The sequence below is a fragment of the Neofelis nebulosa genome, chromosome 7, assembly GCF_028018385.1.
Source record: "Neofelis nebulosa isolate mNeoNeb1 chromosome 7, mNeoNeb1.pri, whole genome shotgun sequence".
Lineage (NCBI taxonomy): Eukaryota > Metazoa > Chordata > Mammalia > Carnivora > Felidae > Neofelis > Neofelis nebulosa.
Window position 1 is genome coordinate 41,564,342 of NC_080788.1, and position 26,088 is coordinate 41,590,429.

The window sequence follows — 26,088 nt, forward strand, 5'->3', positions numbered from 1 at the left end:
GTTTTCTGCCCCAGAGGTTTGGCCATCAAAGCCAGAGGAGCATTTCCACAACCAACGAGGGCAAAGGGGAGGAATCTTGGCTGAGGCAAGCCTTGGGGCAGGTGGCTATCACCTCCCAGCCTGCAGGCCTCCCGTGGAAGATGGAGCACCATTCCTGCCAACCACAGCACGGCCTACCAAACCCCAGATCAAGCCTGATTTTTGAATGTCTTCAAAACCCCCAAGATCTGGGCCCACAGGCTCCTAAAACAATAATCACCAGAGCTGAATGGCAGCCATTGCCCCCTTAGGCTACCTTTGTGGGTGGAAGGGAGCATGGAGATAGGTAGGAACAATACAGTCCATGATCTTAAGGAGTTCAGAACCCCAGAAGCTAATGAGATCATCTCAGAGTTAACAATGCACACAGGGTGAGAAAGACCAGAGGTTTAAGAGGATGACAGAGCGACAGAGGAGGTGGTCTCCCGTTCCAGTCTGGGGGTAGAATGGAAAGTGCATCAAAGAAAGCTTCCCAGAGAAGGTACATAGAGAGTAGGCCTCAAAGGATGCACTGCATTTTTTTCCCCATAATGAAAACACTTTATTTAATTTTTATGATCATAAAAATACATAGAAATTCCAAGCAACATAAAATACTGTGAAAATTTTAAATAATGCAGAATTCCATCCTGCTAGGGCAACCATAGTTAACAATTCAATCAACATTCGTTCCATATATGTAGTTTTATATAAACTTACACCACACTATACATGTAATTCTATAGCCTACTTTTTTCACTTAAAAACGTTTTCCTTGTCAATGAATATAGCTATGTATCATCTCCAATGACTGTACACCCAATCGTATTATGTACCATAATTCATTTAATCCCTTCCTGCTGTACAGAGATTGATTTCAATTTTTACAACTGTACACTGTACACCTTGCTAAGATGGGCCCCTTTGCACAGTCTTCTTCATGGACTTGGTTTCTAGACGTGTCTACGGGAATCCCCCGTGAATGTTCTGACACGTTTACCAGTGCTTTCCATCTCCATCTACTTCCACTCCCATTCAGACAGGTGTAATTCTGAGACTGAAGAGAGGGATGGGAACCGAGACAGGGCATGTCAGGTACAAAGCCCACCATTAACAAAAGGCTCCTTAGGCCTGGGCCGCACAGAACTGAGGAAGCAAAGAGCATGAGCATGTTTGGGGGCAGTTTCTGTCAGGGGTGGGGCATTGTTGTGAAGCGCTAGGACATAAACAGGAAAGCGAGCGGGAATCCTCTCAGAGAACACTGGGAGTGCCAGGTGGCAGAACCTGCAGTTGGAGATCATTCAACCTTGATCTATCTGGCACCTATTTTGAGCCCAAATCTTTCCTGGGGACCATGGAGTGACAAAGACGTACCACTTCGGAGAGTTGACTGTTTGGCAGAGAGCGCCAAAATCAACCACACATCTCGTGCCACAAGACGTTGGCAGATGACGTACACACCCTTCCCCTGGCCAGTAGACACGGATGAGTGGTTCTTACCCATTTCTAACTCTCAGCTCGGGCCCGACTCTCCCCAGTCGTGGAGCGTCTCTCCCCAAGACACTTAGCCAGTGTCTCCAAAGACAGGGCATTCAGTTCAGGTGCATGACAATTGCAGCAAAGGTCTGTTCTTCTTTGCTCCAGGAGGGATCACCATCATCTTCCCCTTTCCTCCTGCTCCCCTAGGCTGCTGTGGAGAAAATTCCACCACTTTGGGACCTGATGTCCCTCAAAATCCATGGTTTCCACTCCCATTTGGGCCGTAACCATGCTCAGCAACGGACCCTCCTCCATCACCATGCTCTCTCTTCAATCACTTCCTGGTCCCATCCTTAGCAGATTTCATTATCATCTCTTGGTTTTTAAACTTTAAGCTGCAAAGGTATTCTTTATTTTCTTTATGGTTCCCAGCTATAGGTGCACTCAGAATGAAAGTCTTCTGGAAAGAGTTCAAAGTTACAAATACCTATGCGTAAGTGACACTTTCTATCATTCCCACTTCTCATTTAATCTGTCACTCAGTACTCATATTGAATGCTGGGGTCCCTCTAGCTCAAAGTTTCATGCTCTAGACTCTGAAGCCCAGAGATTCTTTGGGGAAATAATGCATGGGGAAGTAGGGAAGTACAGACTCGTCTCCACACCTCTTCTCTAAACCACTTAACTCACAATAGGAAAACCAGGTATCTCTATTTGAAAACACTTTAATTACCAAGCAGGAGACCTATATTCTCTGCCCCACCCTGTCTTCCTTCCCCACGCCTCCTTGCTTGGCAGTGAGGCTCCCTGCTCTGTGCATTTGTCCCCAGACACAGCTCTGATAGCGATTCCCTTTCTCTCCTCTGAATTTTATTAAGATGCCAAGTCTGACCCACCTTTAAATAAAACAAAGCCTCCTTTCACTAGGTTTCTCTCCCACCTCTCAGCATGGGCCTCCCTTCCCATTCAGAGGAGCCTCTTATGCTACATGACACAGGCAGCACTGACGGCTTCTGCTCCCATCTGCTCCAAACCTACTTGGCCTTGTGTTGCCTGTGTCATTAAGGGCTCCCTTCACTGTCCATCCTTCCCCCACCGCACCCTCCCAGGGGGAAGCATGAACGTGGTCCCCCACTACCACAAATTATGCAGTCGAGTTCCCCACTTTTGGGGAAATCGCAGGGGTCGGCACATCCAGAGTGCAATGGATAAGCCTCGCCCTGGGGGAAACCACCTTCATGATCATGGTATATTCCCTGCTAAGTACTCTTCACTCTCTATCCCGAAATTCCAGCCAGAAACCTGCAAGTCAGGCTAGCTCATCCCTCAGGCCTCTCTCAGATCAGTGACCAGGTGTCCAGTGGTTCCACGTCCACCTTCTGAGCCTCTCCAAGAGACCATCCCTTCTGTCCTCCTCAGCAATCTGGCTGGCTGGGATGAACATGGCTGCTCTCCTTGCCTCCAGTCTGATGCGTCTAAATCACAAATGTGAACATGTTATTCCCTGCTTGAGTCCCTTCAGTGGGTCCCCACCCTTTTGGGCAATTGTGCCAAGTGCTTCACAAGTTGTATCAAGCAGTGTGATCTGGTTCCTGCTTGTCACTCTCTGTGGGCTGCCCAATGACTTGACCCACACCATACCAAGCCACCTACATTTCCCTAGATGCCTACCTCCCACTGTCAAGAGACAGGGAGGTAGAATGGGCCCAGCAGAAGGGGCAAATGCCTCTTCACCTTTAAGCCACAGTTCAAGCATCCTCTTCTCTACAAACGTCTTCTTCCTGAGGCCCCAGGTAGAATGACTCTATCTTTTGTACCACCGTGCAGGCCTTGGGCTCAGTACCCTTAACCTGTTTGCTTTCTCAGTTTCCATGTGTGCAAGCTCTGTACAGAAATGCACAGGCCTGTCAGCCTCCAGTGCCAGATGCTAAGGAGGAAGTTCTGAAACCACAGTCCATCCCAAGGAAATAACAGACTTGCAGCAAGATGATCACAGGATGGAATACAACAAAGCAAGGATAAAGTTTTACAATTAAGTTTCTTTGGAGAAGAGTTGCAAGTATGGAAAAGGGAGAAGACTTAGATAAACCCAATGGGGTTAGACTGTAAGGATCTGTGTGAATTCATGCTTTCTAATATCTAATTCTTTATGTCATCTCTCTCTCTTGCTACTGCTATATATCTTTGTCTTTCATTACTTTCCTGCTCTGCCAAAAGCCTAGAAGCAATGACACTGCAGGAGCAATGAGCACGCTCAGCACGCAGATCTTGGTTTCTATATATATTTAATTCTCCATTAAAAGAAATCAGGACTCTGTGGAGAAATGGCTGATTCCAGAGCTGGGGCAAGGAAGATATAAGAGAAGCCTGAAACATTTTATTATGCCAGAAAGTAAGAAAAGTGTTAAAAAAAAAAAAAAAATGAAGGGGACAGGTTAAAAAAATCATCTGGGATGATTTGAGAATCAAAGTAAATCAAAGCAAGGGCTTGCAATGCACTTTGAGTAAAATAGGAATCCATTCATGCATACTGATAAACAAGTAGATTATTAAGTAGAGAGAAAGGATGTTTTTCTTTAGTAGAATGCCAACCAGTAAATGTAGATTATGGAGCCAGAAAAGCACACTGGAGAAGGAACAAAGTATTTACATGATCTCAAAGTACCTCCCCACAAATTTCTTGTCAATTACAAAGGGGAAAATAGTAATCAAGTGATCAGAGTTAACTTCAGCATTAACGGGACCGACATCATGTGCCAACTTAAAATGCACTGAGGACGCATCACTTCTGTGATGTTCCTGCCTAATTGCAAAACCCTAATATAGTCACACGGAACCGTGAGGCCAATCCAAGTCAAAAGATATTCTACAGAATACCTGGCCTATATTCTTCAAAAATGCCAAGGTAATGAAAGGCAAAGAAAGGCTGAGAAACTCTTCTGGATTAAGAGAGACACAAGTGATCGCATGTTACAACTCAAGATAACACATGATCCTGAACCAGGAAAAAGGGAATAGCTATAAAGGACACCACTGGGATAACTGACAACATTTAAATATGGACCATGGGTTATGTAACAGTATTAGTTTACTGTCAAACTTCCTGATTTTGATAAACATACTTATGGTTGTAAATTATGAGAGATGTCCTTGTTCTTAAGGAAATGTATACTAAAGATCTGGGGGTAAAGGGGCACAATGTCTGCAATTTACTCTCAAATGCTTCAGAAAATACAATATGTAAATATAGATAATAAATCATAAAGCAAATACGGTAAAATGTAAACACTTGGTAAATCTGGGTAAAGGCTATATGGGAATTCTTCGTGATATCCTGTAACTTTTCCAGAAGATTTAAATTATATTAAAATTTAAAATTTACCAAACAACCAAGAATCCAACAACAAGGGATGAGTCAGAATTATGGTACAAGCACTCTGTGGAAGCCTTAAAATTACATACCCTTCTAAATAAAGTTTGTGAAGATATGTAACAATAAAGAAGAAATGCTTACAAAATATATAGCGCTGAATGATAAAAGGATACAAAATATTTCACGTGGGTATTATTACAACTGTGCAAAAGCAAACGCAAGACTGGAAGGAAAAAAATCAAGAGTGTTAATAAAGATATTGGGGGATAGGGAGAGACTGAGTGACTTTTTCTAAAACAAAACAAAACAAACACCCAACCGTTGAAAAAAATACTTGCCAGCACTGCACCCCCACCCTGGATCCCTGCCCCCACCAGGCTGGTGCACTGGAAATCAGTGCTGTTTACTGCATTCTCTTGCCTCAGGCTGTCCCTCCCCAAACCTTAACCACCCACCCAAGAGAACTAACAGAGCAGGCCTGGAATGCCCACAGAAAGGGGCGTCCCTGGGGCTGGGGGGTGGCGGACAGGAGTGGCGAGGTTCCATGGCAGGCAATCTGCCAACCCTGCCCCACAGAGCAGCTTCACAGACCACTCTGATCAGCCAGTTTAAGCAGCTGTGGACACAGCTGAGGGGAAGCCCAGCAACAACGCATGTGAGACTCCAGTCTCCCTGGCCAGGCCAGGACAGAGACCCCTTTGAACGCCCTTGGCCTAAGCTGACAACACTCGGGCCCTGTTGTTGGCATGCTACCTCCTGGGCACAGAGAGTAAAGCTTCTTGGAACCTCAAAAAGTTTAGGATCTCTTGGATGACCTGATCTAGAGGCAGAGTGCTGGCTCTGTTCTCAACGGAGATAAAGTGTTAAGTCCTTATCAGCTCTTTACACTTTTAACAGGAATCGGTCTACTGGGGACTTGGCAGAAAGAAGTTCAGAAGTCTGCTATCAGAGGGCAAGACTGAGAGAGCCCTGGGCAGCTAAGGGAAACAGGGTAGGAATAAAAGAAAGTCTGCCTCCTTCGCAGGAGAATCCATTGTCCCTCTTACTATAAGAGATGTCTTTACAACTCCTTCCCTAAAAAAGTAGGAATAAGAATTAAACAGGTTAAGAGACCCTCAGAGTACGTAGCAGAGGTAGATAGAAAAAAAGAAATTCTAGTCCCATAGGGAAGCAGCAGCAAAAGCTTAAACTCCTGTGGAGAGAAACTTACTATACCTGGGCAACTTCTTTGTTCGGAGTATTCTGGACCTGTTTCCCAACTGCTCCCCAGCCTAAAGCAAAAAGCACCACCATTCCGAGTCACGTGACCTGATTTTAAAATATTTTATTACATAATCTTTTCATGGCACCATCAGGAGTAACAGAAAACGTTATTCCCAGTTCCTAACCACATCCTGAAAAATATACATTTGTATTTATATATTTATATCAATACTCCACCCCTATCCCCTAACTCCACCACCTAGTGTAGGTCTTTTGCTTAAAGCAAGAAACTATTCTCTCAGGTAAGAAAATATATATGGAAGCTAAATGAAGTAATGGTTAGAATGGTCACAGGTTGGTCGTGGGGGCAGGGAAGAAGGGATAAAGTCCAGGCTAGGCAGGTTGCATCACTGGAGTCCGGCAGAGGTGGAGAACAGTGTATAAAAAGGCAGCGTCAGGCAGGTGGGCTCTGGTGTCCTTGGTCCATTAGGAGATGGCCTTTGCCTCAGGAAGGAAGGCTTCCCAGTACTTTGCCAGCTGCAAAGAAGTGGGGACAATGAGCAAGTGCCCCCACCTAGTGGCAGAGACTGAGCCTGGGAGGGGAGCAAGCACAGGGCCACGCACTCCCCCGTGGTCTCAGCCACCCAAAGGGAGGCCAGAGCTGAGGCCAAGCTGAGGAAATGGCTAGGCTGAGAGTGGACCCTGGGACAGATTGGCCAGGCAGCCAATCTTACCCCTCTTCAGAGGAAGCATCAAGTACAAGGGAAATCTCTAAAGATAGTCCTGCTTCTGCCCTGGAGGAAGCATCCCTGTGGGGGCTACAGCTTTGCCCAGCTCAGTTAGCTCCTCACAATTGGATCCACTGTTCAATACAATGATTGGGTCTCAGCCTTAAGAGGGTTAGGTGGTACCATGGGGAGTTACAGGGAGAGGTAGGCTTTGTCCTTAAAAACTAACTTATTGTAGGATTAGGGCTACAATATCCTGCTTGGCAAAAGACCCTATTAGATTCTCCATGTTAGAGCAATACAGCCAGCCCAGCCCATCCCATCACCAAAGCCCCAGGTAGGCAGCTGGCCTCTGGAGGAGGCATAGAGAATGAAAGTCATGCATAACTTACATACCTGCTGCTGTGAATACAGGAGTGTCTCAAGGTACTTGATCACGTGGTTTTTAAAGTCCTTGGATTTTTCTTTCTATAGGAGACAGGATTCTAGACTGATCATCCAGACAGTTGCTCCTACCCCTCTTGATGGGATGGAGTTTATTGCTGACCAAGGCCAAACACAGCCTCAGAAACTATAGCTAGCAGCTGGAATAGCTATAATTTCCAGCCAAATGGCTTCTGCCAAGGACTTGCAAGGCTTTCTTGCATGGTGGGCAGGGGATGGGAGGTGGAGGAAGACAGGAGAAAGAAAAGGGAACCAGAGGACACAGGAAAGCTGCAAGCTTTAACTTCTCTGGTCCAGCAACAAGTGTAGGACAGCCACTCTGCCTCAGAACATAAATGTGAACACACACATGAACACACACACACACGGCCACGTCTGTTCACAACTACCAGGTCACCGGCACTTTCATCGGTCTCCCTACTCAATAGACTTGAACAAAACCAACACCACCACTAAACAAGGCACTGCACACTTGTGAGAAGTAGGATATTCTATCTCACCTCAAACCGTATCACTTCTTTTCGGACCACAGTTGAAATCCTTTCAAAGTCCCTTTCATACTGAGTCACTCGAGACTCCCACTGGGAAGAAAGGGAACAGAAAGGATCACTTAATATTATGGTATCATTACTGAGTCTTTACCTTTGGACAGCAATTCTACATGTGAGACCTCAGTTGGTCATTATGTCTGTTTGTCCCTCTGGGTAAGATAAGAAACCATATGGAGATTCAGTGTGTAAGTCTAAGTCTAGGTGAAGGCCATCTGGCTGGAAAAGAGATGCTGTGTACTCCAGGCCAGGCCTGGTCTCAAAGTTCTGGCACCCCAAAGCCCCTGGTTCAGGTACCCACCACAAAGGCTGGGAGTTCCAGAGAACTGAATTCAGTTGTTGCCATACTGAATCGCCTTGGGAGTTTTTCACAGACCCACCCACGACCCCTCCTGCAGAGAATCTGATTTGTTAAGTCTGGGTGGAATGGGAAGAGAGGAAAAGGGCCAGGCCTCAAAGCAAGCCTGGACTCATTCTCAGAGGCTTCCCCAGCAGCCACAGTCCTTTAGACTCAATCGGCTCTCTCGCCTGCTGTGTGGTTTCAAGCATCTGGGTGGGATGGGACCCGGGCTCATTCAGGAGCCAGTCTGCTCTGTGTGCCTCACCTCTAAGATCTCGTCCTTAGCCTGCTGCAATTTGTCAGGCTTGTTGGCCCAAAGCAGCCGAGCCTCAGCCTCCCGCTTCTTCTGCAGCGTCGCCTGAGCATCCTGCCAGCGCTGCCACGTCTTCATACGCTGGTCGAAGGCAGCCTGTGGGGGTGGGGGTTGGGGAAGAGCACAACCAGCCCTTCAGGAGCTCCCCTGGCTCTGCCTGGGGTAGGGCTTGGGGGGCAGGGGGACTCTCTCCCAGCAGCTGTGCTAGAGAAGGACTGACCAAGGGCAGGTTCTGCAGCCGTGTGTTAGTGCCCAGCTGGAAGCTTCACATCAAAAAGCACAAGCTTGTAAGACTCTTCTCCAAGCCTCCAGTGGGGCGGTGCCATGCTGCTTCATGCTACTTCCAAGGTTGGATGGCTGGGAGCAGAGCAGGTGGCCTGATGCCAGTGCTCAGTTCTATGGCTTCTGAACTGCCTCCCTCACATTAGTCTCTGGGTCTACGTACTTTTCCTGATCTCCTGCCTGCCATGTGCCAGGAACTAAGAATACAGTGGGGAATGAAACACGTGGTTCTACTTTTATGGAGCTTGTTAGAGGTTGACATATATTAATAATTGCAAATAAATAATTACAAGTATGCAGAGTACAGAGTAAACAAGCAGAAGACCTATCTCAAAATAACAAACTTGGAGACCTAGCTTAGTCTGGGAGATATACCAGGGAAGCCAACCTAAGGAAGCAACCTTTAAATTAACACCCAAATAGTATACAGGATTAGCTTAACAAGTCTTTAACTAAATACTTGAAGCTACCATGGGGACACACACGGCTTCCATCCCATCCATATATTCGACTGATAAATCAAGGCCCCCAAGAAGCTCCCCAACGTCCACTTGCTGGTTTTCCCAGTTTCCAGTTCTTTTCTCTTTTTTAAGATTTTTATTTTTATTTATTTTATTTTTAATTTTATTATCATTTTTAAGTAGGCTCCACCTCCAGCGTGGAGCCCAATGTGAGGCTTGAACTCATGACCCTGAGATCAAGACCTGAGTTGAGATAAAAAATCAGGTGCTTAACTGACCGAACCACCCAGGCACCCCTAAAGATTCTTATTTTAAGTAATCTCTATACCCATCGTGGGGCTCGAACCCACAGCCCTGAAATCAAGAGTTGCATGCTCTACCGACTGAGCCAGCCAGGCACCCCATCCCCTCACCGTTTCCAGTCCCTCGATCACATTTCCAGAGGACAGTTATTGGCGTAACCAAGCCATCCACCACCCCCACTGGCTTAGTAGCTTCAAGAGGCAGCCTGGATGAGAGATCTGTACCTGGGGTCAGCCTCCCAGCCCTGCTCCAATTTTCTGCCAGAAGTTTTCTAGGTCTCCTTAGGGCAGGCCTTTGCCAAAGTTTGAACCTTAGGGAGTGAAATGCCACCAAATTCACCTTCCCCAGCATTGACTGTCACTGCTGTTCACTTGCAATTTCTAAGCAGCTCTCAATGTCAAAGTATAGGTAAAGGGTAACCTCGTAAGACTCAAGCCTAACCCTCTGGGCTAAGGGTGGTACAGTTCCAGGTTCAGGGAAGAGCATAAAAGAAATATCTGCTCATCTCCCCAGCCCATCACCCTCTCACGATTATGAAGAGGGCAGGTTAAGGGTCTCTAAGAGAAGCCCGGCTTGCAGTTCTGCACTCAAGCATGTTGCCTCAGTCCCTACATGGAGCTCTAGGCTGGGCCTCTCTCATGCCTGGGGGGTCACATCCAAGAGCTATGCTCTCCTGAGGCTGCAAACGATGCCCCCCTCTGAAACTTTCCCAGAGAGGGCCCTTCCCTAAGGTAGTGCTCCAGCCTTCATAGTCTGACCAGTTCTACAAATTCCAAAGCAGGTTATTTTTCCAGCCTCTTATCACTCTGGAGTTAGCAGCAAACCAAACAGCTGAGGGAGACAATGAGCGACCTCACAGGCTTTATTGAGCAACTCTGCCACAGAGGAAATGAGAGCCTTGGGAGCAGCTTGGTTCTTGACAACACAGGGGCTCCCTGGTCGGGGAGATGCTGGGGATGGGGAGTGAGTGTGGCTCTGTTCCAACTCAGAGGCTCATCCTGGTCCCAAGCTGGAGAAGGGACAGATTCAGTCTCTTATAAGGCAGGCACCAGGATCCCTCTTGGCTCTTTCCTCTGTCTCAGGGAGACCATGCGAGAGCTAGTATCACTGCCCATTGAAGCTGCCTCGGCTGCTCTAAAAGGTCATGGGAAACCAGACTGCCCCAGTTATCAGGAGAAGAGGTGAGGTGCTAGATCTGACAGGTAGGCTGCAGTGTTGTTACCAGTGTGGTCAGCACAGCACACAAAGGACTCTGGTGACAAGCTCTCTCATCCCTGTGGCCACACTCCTCCATGCAATGCCAAGACGATTCCGTGTAGTTACCTGACTGCCCACGTTAGAGGGACAAGTGGAAGCCAGCAAGAGCTCTTACGAAAGGCAAAGCCGCCGCTTACTGTTAAGGAGGCAAAGACCAAAGAACTGAGGAGTCATTGCTCCAGGGGGCCAAGACAGCAGGTCTGTAATAAGCCTCATTTGAAGAAAGGAGCATAGAGGACTGTGTGCAGCTTTAGCAATAAGGAGGGGCCTACCTGAAAATTCAAGAGTAGTCTTTTCTCCAAATGCATTTTAAAAACTGGCTATAAGGCCTCAAAAATGACATAGTGATAACTAGCTAAAAGTTAAAATGGATTTTTTGGTTCACAAGATACCTTCTCTCTTGAGAGTAGAAAAAAGTTACACCTACTTCCAGCTATAATGGATGAAAATTTCTTGGGAAGGGGAAAAGGAAAACAAAGGCAAATTAAATAAAGGGGAGGAAAAAGAGGAAAGCAAACAGAAGCTTACACGGACTATGGCCAGGAGACGAATGTAGTCACTCAGGAGCTCAGCAAGGAGGAAGAAATCATTGTTGGCCTGTTCCTGGTGAAGCTGCTCAATTTTTTCTTCCACCTCAGCCAGCTGGGAGAGTGCCCGTGACAGTGCTGTGTTGTCCTCAGAGCTCCCAAGCATGGCTAGACTCTTTGCAAACTGGGCTGTGTTCAGTGCGAGCTCTGGAAGGAGGAAGACAGCAGAGGCCTCTTATCTCAAAACGAAAAGGGACAAGTCAGCTGGCATTGCATGGCATGCCTTAGAAATGCTGCCTTCTGCATATCTAACAACTGTGGGCTCTGCAACCCAGTCACTTACACTACAGCCAACTGTACTTAGAAAACTGAGGGGAGTGCAGTGTGGTCACACGAGCAGGGAGAGACATCTGCTGTTCTAAGTTTCACCAAGTTAAGGCCTAGCCTACTTGGAAGCAGCAGCTTCAATATTCCTGGAGAACTAGGGGCCAGTTAATACAAACAGGCCAAAGGAATGATTCTAATTTTTATGTTAAAGCTCATTATTAGTCTATTTGCACGAGAGTGAATGTACGTGCACACTGCATAGTCTTACATGTCCTAAAGCAGGACAAACTTTTTTTCTAGGAAGGGCTAGATGATTTAAGTCTATGGATCACATAATGGCCTCACTTTCTTTTTTCACTCATCCCTTTAAAAATGTAAAAGTCATTCCTAGCTCACAGCAACAGGCCTAGGGCTAGGTGTGGCCCATGGGCTGGGCCATATTTTGCCAATGCTCACAATGGCTTCATTTTAACAGTTTTCTGCCTGTTTTGATTTCTGTTTATTACCATGTTTGTTTGTTTACTTAAGTAAGATTCATGCCCAGTGTGGAGCCCAGTATCGGGCTTGAACTTATCACACTGAGATCAAGACCTGAGCTGAAATCAAGAGTTGGATGCTTAACTGACTGAGCCACCTAGGTACCCCTGATTATTACCATGTTTAAGGCAGAGAAGGAAAGCATTCAAACTTGGCAAATTTTACTAGCTCTTAGACAAATCTCACCAAAGAAAGGTGAAGAAAGGTTAGGAGACATATATGGTTTCCCTGAATTTACATATTGTCCATTTGACCATGTAGCTAAAGTGTGTGACATCACTTTGGATATAAGCCACCAATTCAAATCATACCAACTAAAGTCCATGTCCCACGTGAAGCTGTATGTGAGGCAGTTCCCCTGCACCCCTCCCAGCTAGAAGGCACAATGCTCACAGTGGCTGAGTCATGTTTCCTTCCAGGAGGTGCAGGGCGTATCTTTTTGATGAGAACATCAAGGACCAGGTGGGCTGAGAATTTCAACTTGAATGGCTGACAGGGTTGGGAACAGCATGCCCTCCCACCTATAGCTCACTGGACACATTTCCAGCTCCGAGTGCATTTCCGAGGTTGTTACCTTTTCTATGGTTCACTAGAGTTTCTACAACAGCATGCAGCTTCCGTAAGCGCTGCTCTTCACACTCCACTTCCTGGAGCTTCTCCTCAAACCACTGAAACACACAAGTCCAGATCTTTAATGGAGGGGAATCCTATAGGCATACAGCACAGGGTTTCCTTAAGGGACTGAATTACCTTAAAAGATAAGTCTCTAATCTGAGAAATGTCAGGATTTCTCAGGGCTTCTGACCCATAAGACTGAGGGGGCAGGGGAAGCCGAGAGGCACAGGGCTACTCACAATGTCTGATTCATTCATCTTGATGGTCATTTTGCTGACTGCGTCCGTGGCTTTGTTGAACATCTTGAGGAGACCAGCACCACTCAATGTCTGGGTACCCACGGCGCGTGGCAGCTACAAGACCAAGAAGGCGGGGATGGCAAGTTATCTTCTGCCCCTATTTTAGGTTCAGAAGAATTAGTATCCATCAGATGGCATGCCCAAAACTTGCCAAACAATTATTTGAAATGTAGACTGTTGTTTTCAAAAGCAGTTAGACACATCTGTAAACTAGCACATATAGAAAGAAAAAAAATCAAAGGACTATGTTTAACATAATAACAAAATTTTCATTTTGAGATAGGGTACAGAAAGAAAATACAGTAAGACTGTTATGTAGCCAGGTGACCTCATGTTGAGATGGTCTGCTATCCCAGGCATGAACTGCTTAAATACCAAACATGCTTTTGTTAAAAGTTACGAGATCCTTTGGATAAGCATACTCTGCACACAGCTGGACTTAAGGTCTTGAGAGGCTCTAAAGTTGTGCTGTGATTCCATTTGAACAAAGGTCTAAGGACAGGAGCATTATTTACTCAGATTGGGGTTACTTTTAGGGGTGATCTTGTTAAGCCAACCATGCCAAACATTTAGAAACAATTTGGTTGGTTCAGTCTTACCACTTCTTTCCTAAAGTATGAAAGGAATGCTAAAGAATCTACAGTAAATATATTACACGACAGTGAAAAATTAGATTTTAGTGCTCAGGACGGTTAGTCAAGTAATTCTCAACTTGGGGCCATTTTGATACGTAGGGGACATTTGGCCGTGTCTGTAGATAATTCTGGTTGTTAAAACTGGGGTGGAGATGCTACTGGCATCTAGTGGATAGAGGCCAGGGATGCTACTAAACTTGCAACGCACAAGGCAGCTCTCTCCAACAAAGAATGATCCAGCCCAAAGTGTCAATAGTGCTGTTGTCAATAAACCCTGTTTTAGGGGTATGAGGTAGGGATGAGGGGGTAAAAGGGAAAAATGGATACAGGAACCCCAGAGGAGGAATGAAAAGATTTAATCACTAAGTAAAGAAATTTTAATTAAAAAATTTCATTTGGGGGGGAAAAACCACATGTAGCTAGTACCATTTTCTTCATTAACATAATTCACACTGTATGCAAATTAAGTAAAAATTAACAAGTAAAAACACAGGGGCACCTGGGTGGCTCAGTCAGTTAAGTACCTGACTCTTGGTTTCGGCTCAGGTCATGACTTCACGGTTCCTAAGTTCAAGCCCTGCATAGGGCTTTATGTTGATGGTGTGAAGTCTGCTTGGGATTGTCTCTCTCCCTCTCTCTGCCCTTCTCTCGCTTGCTCTGTCTCTCTCTCAAAATAAATAAATAAAAACTTAAAAAAATAGTTAAAAAAATAAAGGTAAAAACAAAATGAAAAAATAAATACAAAATGATAGTCCTATCCTGTCACTTATTTCCTTCTACTTTTCTTTCATATGGGATACAACATCATTTGATTCCAGTGTTGCTTTTGATCTTTACTGACTAACATGTTCCTATAGCTCTATATACCTGCTGTTTCAAGTTTCACATTTTATTTCATTTTTTAAGTTTATTTATTTTCAGAGAGAGAGAGAGAGAGAGAGGGAGGGAGGGGCAGAGAGAGAGGGAGAATCCCAAGTAGGCTCCATGATGTCAGCGCGGAGCCCCATGTGGGGCTTGATCCCACCAACCATGAGATTGTGACCTAAGCCAAAATCAAGAGTTGGACGCTTAACCAAATGAGCTACCCAGGTGCACCAAGTTTCACTTACTATTATTATTATTTTTTTAAAGTAAGCTCTACACCCGACATGGGGCTCAAACTCACGACCCCTCAGATCAAGAGTCACATGATCCACCCAGTGAGCCAGCCAGGAGTCCCATGTAATTCTTATAATATAGATTTCCAATGAATATATATGAATGCTTCTGTATACTTTTTGTTTTATGACGAGAATAAAGTATTTGCTGTATTGATATATAATACTTAATTCTTCAATTATTAGCAATTGGGCCATCTCCAGTTTTTCACAATCATGAATAGCCTATGCATAGCCTGTAAAACAGACGGTCTACTTGAGTCAACACTTTTGCTATATGGCAGTTCTGTGGTCGGTGGTAATTGGTTTTGACCTAATGCCCCCCAGCTCCTTGCACAAAATAAGCATTCAATTTGAGCCAAGTCATAACCTATGAAAGACACACAAAGGACTTGCCAAACAGATCACTGTGTTGTTCCAGTAAAACACCAGGGTGCAGTCTGACTCCTGAAACCAGTTGCTTTTAGGGTGCCTAGGTGGCTGTCAGTTAAGTGATCAACTTCGGCTCAGGTCATGATCTCACGGTTCGTGAATTCGAGCCCCACGTCAGGCTCTGTGCTGACAGCTCAGAGCCTGGCGCCTGCTTCAGATTCTGTGCCTCCCTCTCTTTCTGCCCTTCTCCTGCTTGCACTCTGTCTCTCTCTCTCAAAAATAAATAAACATTAAAAAAATTAAAAATAAAATAAAATATAATAAAATAAAATAAAACCCGTTGCTTTTGACTACAGGCAGAACTTCTTTTATTTCAAAGGCTGAAAACTACCTGTCATTCTTGAGGGCTTACAAATTAAGATACAGTCTTATACTAGGTTAAATGCATATTGAATGAATTAGTTTCATTTCACTAGAGGCAGATATAAATTATGAAATTCAGTTTGTACAATACTAACCTCTTCTTTTTCTAAGAACTCCCTGACATCAGGATCCTGTAACATGGTAGGATGATTCACAATCCTCTGAAGGTACCTACAGGGTATAAGCAGTTATCTGGTTAGTCAACCTGGCCTCACAAGGTTTTGGGTGTCAAGCGTATGTCTTTCATTACTTTAAAATGTGCTCAGATAAGGCACTTAAGTATATGACTCTGCTAATAAGCACAAATTCATGTTCTTCACGTTTCCAAAGAGAGAAGAAAAGTAACTGCTCAGAAAGAGACCTCAGAGCCAATTATATCTGACTGCAAAAGAGAATATCATTGTCTGCTCACTTAGGGTGAGGAAAGAAAAGAAGATGGTCTGTTCCTAAGGTGGGAAGGTCAGAGACCAAGGAAAGGTTAGAGAGCTAAGAGAGGTGTGAATTTTTAATTCAGTCAAGTCTCATCTCTACTAACTCAAGTGAATGTTTCATAATTAAGTCTGTTTCAGCTTTTCACTTGTTCTTATGTTACTCAGGAAAATGGATGTATGGCATTTACCTTTCTAGAGCAGCCCTCCGTTTTTCAAGAAATTCTGCAGAAGAGGAATCTTCCTTCCCAACTTTTACTTTTGTCATTCCTGGAATGGAATTTAAAAAGTAAAAATAACTGTAAATCATCATGAATTAAAAAACAAAACAAAACAAACAAACACCTGTGAGAAAGCCCACAAAAGGAAAGGCAATGAGAACAGCATTACCAAAAACAACCAGAGGCCACTTCTACACCTCTATGTTGCGAGGAGACATGAACAAAAGATTTTTTACATGAGAGTCATTTTTGGAACTAGTCTCAGAGTGCTGAAGGTTCTCAACTCTGGGACTTGCAGAATATTATATGTTTTCTAAAAGGGCCACAGGACTCTAAGTCTAGATGAACAAACATCAACTGATGGCAATGGGAAGGTTCCTCAGCTCCCCCAAACCTCCATCCAATTTAGTACATTTCAATCGGGAGGAATTAGGAATCATTTAAGACTCCTGATACCAATACAAACTCAAACACCACACGTGCACGCACACACGCGCGCACACACACACACACACACACACATACATACACACACAGAGCTGTGAAAGCTCAAAGCATAGCCTCCTACTGCACCCGATAAAAGAGTACATGTCAAAACATGCTATTTCTCTAGGCCTCATGTGATTTACAGGAAAACATTGGAAATATTTCTTTCCTAACCCTAAGATTCCACAGTTAAGAGAAGTATTCTCATATACTAAGTAGAAAGTATATTGCAGAAAGGACGCAAAGGAAAAAATCCAGGCAGAATTAATGACCACATGCTTACCTATTAGGCTTTTCTCGGGTGGAGGAGGGACAATAAAGCCATTCTGAGAATGTTTCTCCGAAAGCTTCTCGTAAAGACCCAGAAAGTCACTAAATCTTCTTTTCACCGCAAACTGTTTACTCCTGAACATTGGCAGGCTCGTCTTGGGGACAGAAAAAAACACAAGGCAATATCATTTCAAATAGAAGATGAGTATCTGTAAAGTCATCTGGTTGATGTGAAAAGAGTTTACTTCCCAGATCCCTGTCCTTTAGCCACCTGGCAAATAACTTTCTCCAAGGCTGAGATTCTTAAACCTTCTGAACTACAGTCTCCTCTGTCAGGAAGTCTACAGAGCCCTTCTCAGGATAAGAATATTAAATGCATAAAATAAAACGTTTAGCATTACAAAGGCAACTAATTAAATTCAAATCCAGTTCTACTTCCAGGTTGAGAACACTTGTTCTAAAAGGAAACAGAGGTTGAAGTCTAGTTTAAAGTGGAAATCTATGGTCACCTACAACCCATTCATCTTGCACTGCCTTATTAAGGGTATTTGCCGCTGGAAACAAAGCAGTGAAACAAAAGACAGACTAGACGGGGGAGGATCAGGTGAAATATCTACACTGTAGACACTTTAAACTCTAAAGTGTCACAGGATCTAGAACTCACAGGGGGCAGGCCAACAAGTAGTAGTAAGACAATATAAAGGAAACTTCTAGCAAAAAAGACGAGGCCTATATCATAATGACAGATCATTTAATACTCACCAGGTAGGCAAAATCTAAGGAGGCTGTCCTTGCCAGTTGTTAGCAGGGGAGTATATCAATGGGAACTTTTACACACATGCCAATGGGAGTATAAATTGGTACAAAGACTTTTTTAAAAGTTTGTATTTAAAAAAAACAGAAACAAAAACAAAAGTTTATATTCCTTTTCCTCAACATCTGCTCTATCTAGTACCTGGGGGGACTCCTCCTGTTTTTATACACTCTAGAGAAACTCTTCTACGTGTACACTAAGAGACATGTGCAAGAAAGGTCGTGGTTCATAATTACAGAAACTGGAAACATGCCAAATACTCACAACAGGAAAACAGATAAATATATTATGCTATAATCACACAATGGACTAACTACAGCTACACACAACATGGATGGGTCTGAGAAACAATGCTAGTAAAGAAAGCGCTATTTTCGGCATGATGCTGTTTTTATGAAACTTAAGGACAAAGCAAAACAGCATATTGTTTAGAGATACATATGTGAACAATTTTTATAAAGGAAATGAGAGACAACTCAGGAGAGTGGTTGTCCTTAAGGTGTGAGGCAGGGGATATGACAGGGAGAAACACGCAGGCAGATTCAATGGTACTCATCTTAACACTGGTGGTAGGTTCGGGGCTTCATTTTTTATGCTTCATAACCTGCATACAACATTGTGTAAGTTTTGTATGCATTAATGTTATATAAAAAAGGAAGACCAGACCTGAGGGGTAAAAGGGCAGGGAAAGCATTAAAAGAAGTTCCACACAGGAAACCTCATAAGAACTGACAATTTTTAAACAGATGACATAGTTTGGGGCAATCCACCAAACTAGTTCTAAGCCACAAAGTTCCTACAAAGGACGGGAAAAATGTCAGAGATACCACATGTCTTAATAAAACTTACAAAGTTTCACACTGAAGTGTTAGCTCTCTGGAAGAAAAGTGGAAAGGCTCAGATGAGATTACCAAAGGGATGCAGGCTTGCTCCATCTTGAGTAAACTTGAAGGAGGATGTTGGCAAAGAAACTAAGGAAATACCCAGAAATAATCTGAATGATGACCTTCTTGGTATAAACACCCAAGTCTATTAAGCTGGTTACCAGCTGGGTCACTTGGACTCACCTGTGTTGTAACTTTGTAGGCTACATAGGCATTCATACCATCCCCTGTGGGAAAACAAGAAAGCGTGAGAGGAGTACTCTGCAAACTAAAGCAGTGCTGATCTTGCTAATATCTAACCAGGAATCATAAACCACAGGGGCCCTGTATAAGAAGAGGCACTTGTTTCATCTCCAAGCTTTATAAACTATCCTACAATCTCCTACTTTGCCTTAAGGTCTTTGCGGCACATATCATGCCCCCATGGATGCTGGCGGGGCCCCAGGTTGAGTTAAACAAGAGAGTCAGCCCCCTGTTCCAAGGCCAGGCTCCATTTATACCCTTCACAAAGCAGCACTGGATACTGACAATCCATCGGTTGTTACCATGCCAATATTTGGGCTGGTTATACACATCTGTCTAAAATCAAACAATTCTCTTGCTGTATAAAGCAGGAGAAGGAAGCAACTGATGTAAAAGGAAACAAGCAGTTCTACCCTAAGCTAGCTCTGGGCTCGGTTTGCTCTTTCAGAAATACTGTCACGGACCCCTCCGTTGGTGCTGGGGGACACTGACCTCTCTCATCTAGCATGTTCATCCAGAGCAAAGGGCCTGGCAGGAAGACGCTTCGGCTGCCTGATGTCACACAAATCTCTTTCCTGGAGGAATTATTTTTCTGAAAAAGCCTTTGACTATTAAATAATTTGGGATTCAAGCAATTGTTTTTCTCTGTGGTAGTGTTCTGACCTAGACCACTTAGGGACATAAAGGCACCATTGACTCCCTGAGCAGTGAAAAGACATACAGTGGACTCTGACAAAGCTCCAGGGCTAGAATGTGGTGTTTTGCGTTGGTTTTGTTCCCTTCTTCCCCCACTCAACTCTTCCTCACACCAAACAGGAAAACCTAGGTCAACAATTACTAGGTGCTTATGATTCTGAACTGGTCCTGGGAGAGGGCCCAGGGGAAGAAGGTGCAGTACTGGATCGGCAGGGCACATACAGCAGGCAACCTGGTTTCAATGAGATGGCTAGGAATGCCTGTTTTTAAAAAGTACATAGAAAAGTTGGAGATTATACAGGAAGGAAGGGCTTGTCTTCTCTACCTTTCTAATACTACCAAAAGGGTGTACGTGAAACAGAAATCATAAGCTAAACCTTAGAAATTACTGCGTTATCAATTAGCACTGTTAGTTCTCTTCTAACCACTACATTGCCTAACACTACCAAGAACATTTACCACTGAAAAAAAATCTAAATTTACTTTATAGAAAAAGTATTCAAAATTTCATTCAGAGGTCATAGTCAAATTTCCAAGTGGTCAACCCCGTAATTTAGTGCCTGCAAAAAAGGAAGCCTAAGTGCAAACATATGTAACACCTAACAGCAAAGCAAGATCATCAGTTTGCCAGCCTATCAGCTGCTTTTACTGAGGCAATGAGTGAGGGAAAACATACCTGCCTGTACACACAGAGTTCATAAAATATGGAAATGGACTAGTAATACAGCAGTTTTAAATTTACATTAACTTCCTAAATAATTTCAGAGAGCTGGAGATGGCATATACAAATTACCATGGCTCTAAAAAGCACATCCTGGTAGGAGTGGGATCCTATTTATTTATTTGTTTGGTTTTATTTTTTGTTTTCACTTTTTAAAACGTTTATTTATTTTGAGAGAGAGAGAGAGAGAAAGAGAAGAGAGAGAGAGAGAGACAGAGAATGAGAACACGTGCGCAGGGGAGGGGCAGAGAGAGAGGAAGAGACAAAATCCTAAATAGGCTGCACTCAAAGCATGGGACTCCATCTTATGAACTGTGAAATCATGACCCGAGCCAAAATCAAGAGTCAGATGCCCAACCGACTGAGCCATCCAGGTGCCCCAAGGTTTTAAGTAATCTCAGTGTGGGGCTTTAATTCATGACCCTGAGATCAAGAGTAGCATGCTCTACCAACTGAGCCAGCCAGGCACCCCGGTTTCTAATTATTTAGATGTGGGAAGGAGAAGCACATGTTGAATAAAACAGCCCACACAAATAGAAGGTGTGGTTGTAAAAATCAGGTTTTTTTTGTTTTTTGTTAATGTAATCTCTACATGCAACGTGGGGCTCAAACTTACAACCCAGACATCAAGAGTCACATGCTCCAATAACTGAGCCAGATAGGGTGCCTCAAGATCAGGTCCTGAATGTGAACATGCTCTAAGCAGCTGGTTTCTTGGCATCAACGTGACTAAGAATCTAGACTATGATACAGGGAATGAAAGCTTATCACCAAAGGGATCTGTGTTTAAATAAATCTGATACACAGGATGTTTAAATTACTGTTATGGAATGAATTCTGTACTCCTAAAAAGATATGTTGAAAGTACTAACCGCCAGCATCTCAGAATGTGACCTTATTTGGAAACAGGGTCTTATAGAAGCAATCAAGTAAAAATGAGGTCAGTAGTAGGGGGCCCTAATTCAATATGACTTCTGTCCTTATAAACAGAAATGTGGACACAGAGATAGACATATATAGAGGGAAGACAATGTGAAGACGCCCAGGTAGAATGTCATGTGACAATGAAGGCAGAAATTGGGGCGATGCAGCTACAAGCCAAGGAATGCCTGAGGCTCCCAGAAGCTAGAGGAGAGACACAGAAAACCTTCCCTAGTGCCTTCAGAGGGAGGATGGCCTTGCTGACACCATGATTTCAGAATTGTGAGCAAATATATTACTGTTGTTTTAAGCACTCTATTTGTAGTACTTTGTTACAGAAGCTGTAGGAAACTAATATACTCCCTCCCTCTTCTCGTCTATTAAACTTCATGACTTTTATTTAATTATCTTTTCAAAACATCATGACTTCTTTTTATTTTTGAATGTTTATTTATTTTTGAGAGACAGAGAGAGAGAGAGACAGAGTATGAGCAGGGGAGGGGCAGAGAGAGGGAAACACAGAATCCGAAGCCATCTCCAGGCTCTGAGCTGTCAGAACAGATCCCGACATGGGGGCTCAAACTTACGAACTGTGATATCATGACTTGAGCTGAAGTCGGACACTTAACCAACCGAGCTACCCAGGCGTCCCTAAAACATTATGACTTTTAAATATTAAAACAATTAGTATTATTCAATTATTCTTATTCTACCAAGGATTTAAAGCAGGTAAAGTTTAACTAACTTAAAATCAGTGTGCTTACAAAATACTTATAAATATTGGAGAGGGAAAAAATAACCCCACCCATGTAATCCAAAGTACTGGCCCAGGCTCTACCACGGACCATCCTGTGACCTGACAGGAAAGCTGCATTTCACCTAGTAGTCCTCAGTTTCCTCTACTACTGGATGGGGAAACTGTATAACATGCTCATAAACATCTTACCAGTGCAACAATCTAGGAAAAGTCAAACTCAACAAACCATTTTGGCATAAAGTCTAATTACAGTTTATAAATTCCTGTTTCTAGGGGTGCCTGGTTGGCTCAGTTGGTTAAGCATCCGACTTCAGCTCAAGTCATCATCTCACAGTTCGTGGGTTCGAGACCCATGTCAGGCTCTGGGCTGACAGCTCAGAGCCTGGAGCCTGCTTCGGATTCTGTGTCTCCTTCTCTCTCTGCCCCTCCTCCACTTGCACCTGGTCTCTGTCTCTCAAAATTGCATAAATGTTAAAAAAATTTTTTTTTTAAATTTCCTGTTTCTAGTTCAGAACAAAGGGTTAGAAATTACATTTTCCTCTTGACCATATAAATAGCACCCATGTTTAGGAGGAAAGGTTCTGTAAAGCCTCTTTTCTCAGGGACTGTACCTAGAACAAGGAAAGTTGAGGCCTGTTGCTCTCTGCTCGATAATAGCTTTCACAAATTTGCGACATGGGAAGGCCATCCAGAAAACCCAAGTTCTGGCCAAAATTATGTATTGTGCTTTTTGAAAACCCAACTTCCCCCAAACTTGACCAAAATTCAACCAGGTCCTTAAGTCATTACCTATCAAAGAGAAATACAGACTTAGGTACTTCTTTAGGCTATCAAGAATGCATGATACATAATATGTAACAAGAATTCCAAACTTTTTAGGGGAAAAACAAATTTAGTACCCTCAAATTTTAGAACATGTTTTAGGATGCTTAAATAGAATTTATGATTTCAAAGAAAAGTAAAATGGTCTTATCAACTCTGTGGGAAAAAGCAATTTTTGTTTTTTTGTTTTTTTTTTTTTTAATGTTTATTTTTGAGAGACAGAGAGTGCAAGTAGGGGAGGGGCAGAAAGAGGGGGACAGAGGATCCAAAGAGGGGCTCAAACTCAGAAACTGTGAGATCATGACCCGAGCCAAAGCTGGATGCTCAATTGACTAAGCTCAGGTGTCCCGCAATGTTTGGGTTTTTAAGAAAGGATTCTGGGGCACCTGGCTGGCTCAGTCAGTGGAGCATGCAACTCTTGATCTTGGGGTTGTAGGTTCACGCCCCATGTTGGGTGTAGAGATTACTTAAAAATAAAAGCTTTAAGAAAGAATTCTAATAGTATTTAAAGTCTCTGATTTTTTTTTCCCAAAAGCAAAAAAAAAAAAGCCTAATAAAGTACTAGGTAACTAGTATTTCTAGCCTTAGAAGCATAGCAAGGGGAATAATCTTACAGGAGAGGGAATGATGAAGCACTTCACATTTGCTAATTCAGCTCTAGAGGTAACCATGTAGAAACTGGCTAGCCATGTTTTCCTTGTCCACATCCTAACATCAGAAGGATGTTCAAGTACACTTACCTATCTTCTCAGGATCAGTTATACCAACTGTCAAATCAAATTGGTCTTCCTGTTCTTCTTCCTCTAGCTTTTAAAGAGAAGACAAACCATGAGAGTTAATAAACAAAAAAGGCTGTTAATTTTGCCCTGTACTTACCTTGTTTCAATATAACAACATTAATTTATATCCTTCTACACATCAGTGTTAAGTTCTGTCCATTTCCAATAATTCCAATGAATCAACCTCCAAAATTTTAAGGTGAAGATTGCTCAAAGGACTTTGTTACATCTATTCACCTAAAACCTTATTGTGATCATAATAAATAATTACTAGATTTTGGAAGACTTGTGTTTGTTGGGCTAAAGAGGGAATGAGGAAAGACTATACTCTTGAATATGGGAGCTTCAGACATTAAGTATCATTAGTGTTCACTGAAAGCCTCTGTGTTATCCTCTGGGTAATAGACACTCTGACCAGGAAAGAGTTCTTTATTGGATTTTGGCTGTCCATTAACCATAGAAGTCTTCTTCAAGAGTCATAAATATTTTTTCAAGGTTCATAGTCAACTGAACTTTAGACTGGCAACACAGTCCTAAAAATCCAAAAGAAACAAGACCAATAGCACAAATTCTCACCTCCTCATAGCTTGTCTGGGGCTTAGAAGAATTTGTGGCTTCCTGTGGAGGAAGAGAAATCAGCGCTTTGGCTGGCACCTTCTTCTGATTATTTTGTGTACTGTCCAGGGAGAGCTCCACTGTGGCATCTAAAAATAGTTGATATTTTACAATGCAGATCCATTATGGGTCTCTGATGGCTAAACTTCAGTTCTATAGGCTAAGACAAAAAACAACAGCAACCACTCGCAATACTTACACGTTTTCAAACTAAAAGAGTGAGAGTAGAGAAATTTGACCCAGGTGAACAGAACAAGGGAAGAAGTTTTTACATAGATAAAAGGGGAGAATGGTAAGGGAAGTTCTCTTTTGGCACTAGTTTGGCAGAACAATCTCTCCCATTTCCAAATACAACTGCTTAGCTATCCTCTCCTACATAAAATTTAGGCAAGAATCAGGTATTAAGCAAAAAGACTACATAGCCTAAGTTAGATTTTACTTTACTAATTAGGAATTTACTTTACTATTTACTTTACTATTACCAATTTACTTTACTATTAGGAATATTCCCTGAAAACCCTACATAAACTCTACTTATTCCTGTTATAACTGTCTGTAAAAGAAGAGTGAGTTCAGCTAGAGTTAGATGTACTGGCAGCAAAAAAATGACATCAAAGGAAATCAGGAAAACCGTTAAGCTAGAAAAAACAGACCCAAAATACAAACACCGTAACACTTGGGAAAAGACACTATTCGTCACACCTGAGATTGGCAATGTTGTTTTAGCACAGTTTTTGGGTTTTTTTTGTTTTTTGTTTTATAATGTTTATTTATTCTTGAGACAGAGACAGAGCGTGAACTGGGGAGGGGCAGGGAGAGAGGGAGACACAGAATCTGAAACAGGCTCCAGGCTCTGAGTCGTCAGCACAGAGCCCGACGCGGGACTTGAACCCACGAAGTGTGAAATCATGACCTGAACCGAAGTCGGACGCTTAACCGACTGAGCCACCCAGGTGTCCCCCCCCACTCTTTTTTTTTAATGTTTAGCACAGTTTAAGAATTGTTTACAGGGGCACCTGGGTGGCTCAGTCGGTTAAGCGTCCGACTTCGGTTCAGGTCATGATCTCAGAAGTTCGTGGGTTCAAGCTCCTCCTCGGGTTCTGTGCTGACAGCTCAGAGCCTGGAGCCTGCTTCAGATTCTGTGTCTCCCTCTCTCTCTGACCCCTCCCTGCTCACACTCTGTCTTGCTCTCAAAAATAAACATTAAAAAATTGTTTACAATTATACTTTTAGATCATCTTGCAAAGATTATGTTTAACACACGCTATCCAAGGGGGATAAAAAGATGTTGTAATATCTGAAAATCTTTCTAATAAAAACCGTTAAAAAAAATAGTGCTTAAAATTGCTTTTGTCTATCTGGGAAAATCTCAGTTGAGCACAACTCATTCCGTAAGTGTTCTAGAAAGGGGATTTTAAAAGAGCATTATGTACCATTTTTAGACATTAAATTTTTTTTGACTAATAAAAAGAATGCACTTTCAACTTGGAGCAATAGAACTAGAAGTTCAAAACCTAAACAGCTAAGATTTTTTTCCTTTTTAATAAAGAAAAACATAAATAACTACTTGGGTTTAGCCTGATCAGTAGGCATTCAATTTTACTCTTAGAAAATTCAAAGAAAGCTATTTGTTTTTCTTTTCTAGACTTTCCTTGGAGCTAAAATGAAACCAGAGATGGGTGTCTATAAGGTATAACTAAGTCCTAGATCAATGTTCTAATCATTAAATATGAATCATGTCTACAAACATGGATGTCACACTGTTGGAACCTGGTAGCTACCAGGAAAAG

The 26,088-nt window shown here is 43.1% G+C and overlaps 1 protein-coding gene and 1 non-coding gene across 4 annotated transcripts in view; both read right to left on the bottom strand.

Annotated features, from left to right (window-relative positions):
* Positions 1–546: 546 nt before the first annotated feature.
* The window catches only part of SNX1 (sorting nexin 1), a 44,978-nt gene continuing 19,436 nt past the window's right edge, over positions 547–26,088 (bottom strand). For 2 of the 3 annotated variants that reach the window (XM_058737437.1, XM_058737436.1), the window contains exons 3-15: positions 24,260–24,387; positions 23,645–23,711; positions 18,928–18,971; positions 17,060–17,201; positions 16,261–16,339; positions 15,737–15,812; positions 12,995–13,108; positions 12,715–12,808; positions 11,278–11,483; positions 8,399–8,542; positions 7,746–7,826; positions 7,198–7,269; positions 6,180–6,610 (exon numbers count right to left, since the gene is read on the bottom strand). In XM_058737437.1, coding sequence (XP_058593420.1) covers positions 6,560–6,610; positions 7,198–7,269; positions 7,746–7,826; positions 8,399–8,542; positions 11,278–11,483; positions 12,715–12,808; positions 12,995–13,108; positions 15,737–15,812; positions 16,261–16,339; positions 17,060–17,201; positions 18,928–18,971; positions 23,645–23,711; positions 24,260–24,387 — 1,298 coding nt within the window. In that variant the 3' untranslated portion in view covers positions 6,180–6,559. Of the gene's footprint in view, positions 6,142–6,179; positions 6,611–7,197; positions 7,270–7,745; positions 7,827–8,398; positions 8,543–11,277; positions 11,484–12,714; positions 12,809–12,994; positions 13,109–15,736; positions 15,813–16,260; positions 16,340–17,059; positions 17,202–18,927; positions 18,972–23,644; positions 23,712–24,259; positions 24,388–26,088 lie in introns of those variants that run through there. The other variant, XM_058737438.1, reaches the window with a different exon arrangement.
* LOC131518491 (U1 spliceosomal RNA) lies at positions 2,604–2,768 on the bottom strand. The gene has a single exon (XR_009265166.1). It is a non-coding gene; the product is annotated as a U1 spliceosomal RNA (small nuclear RNA).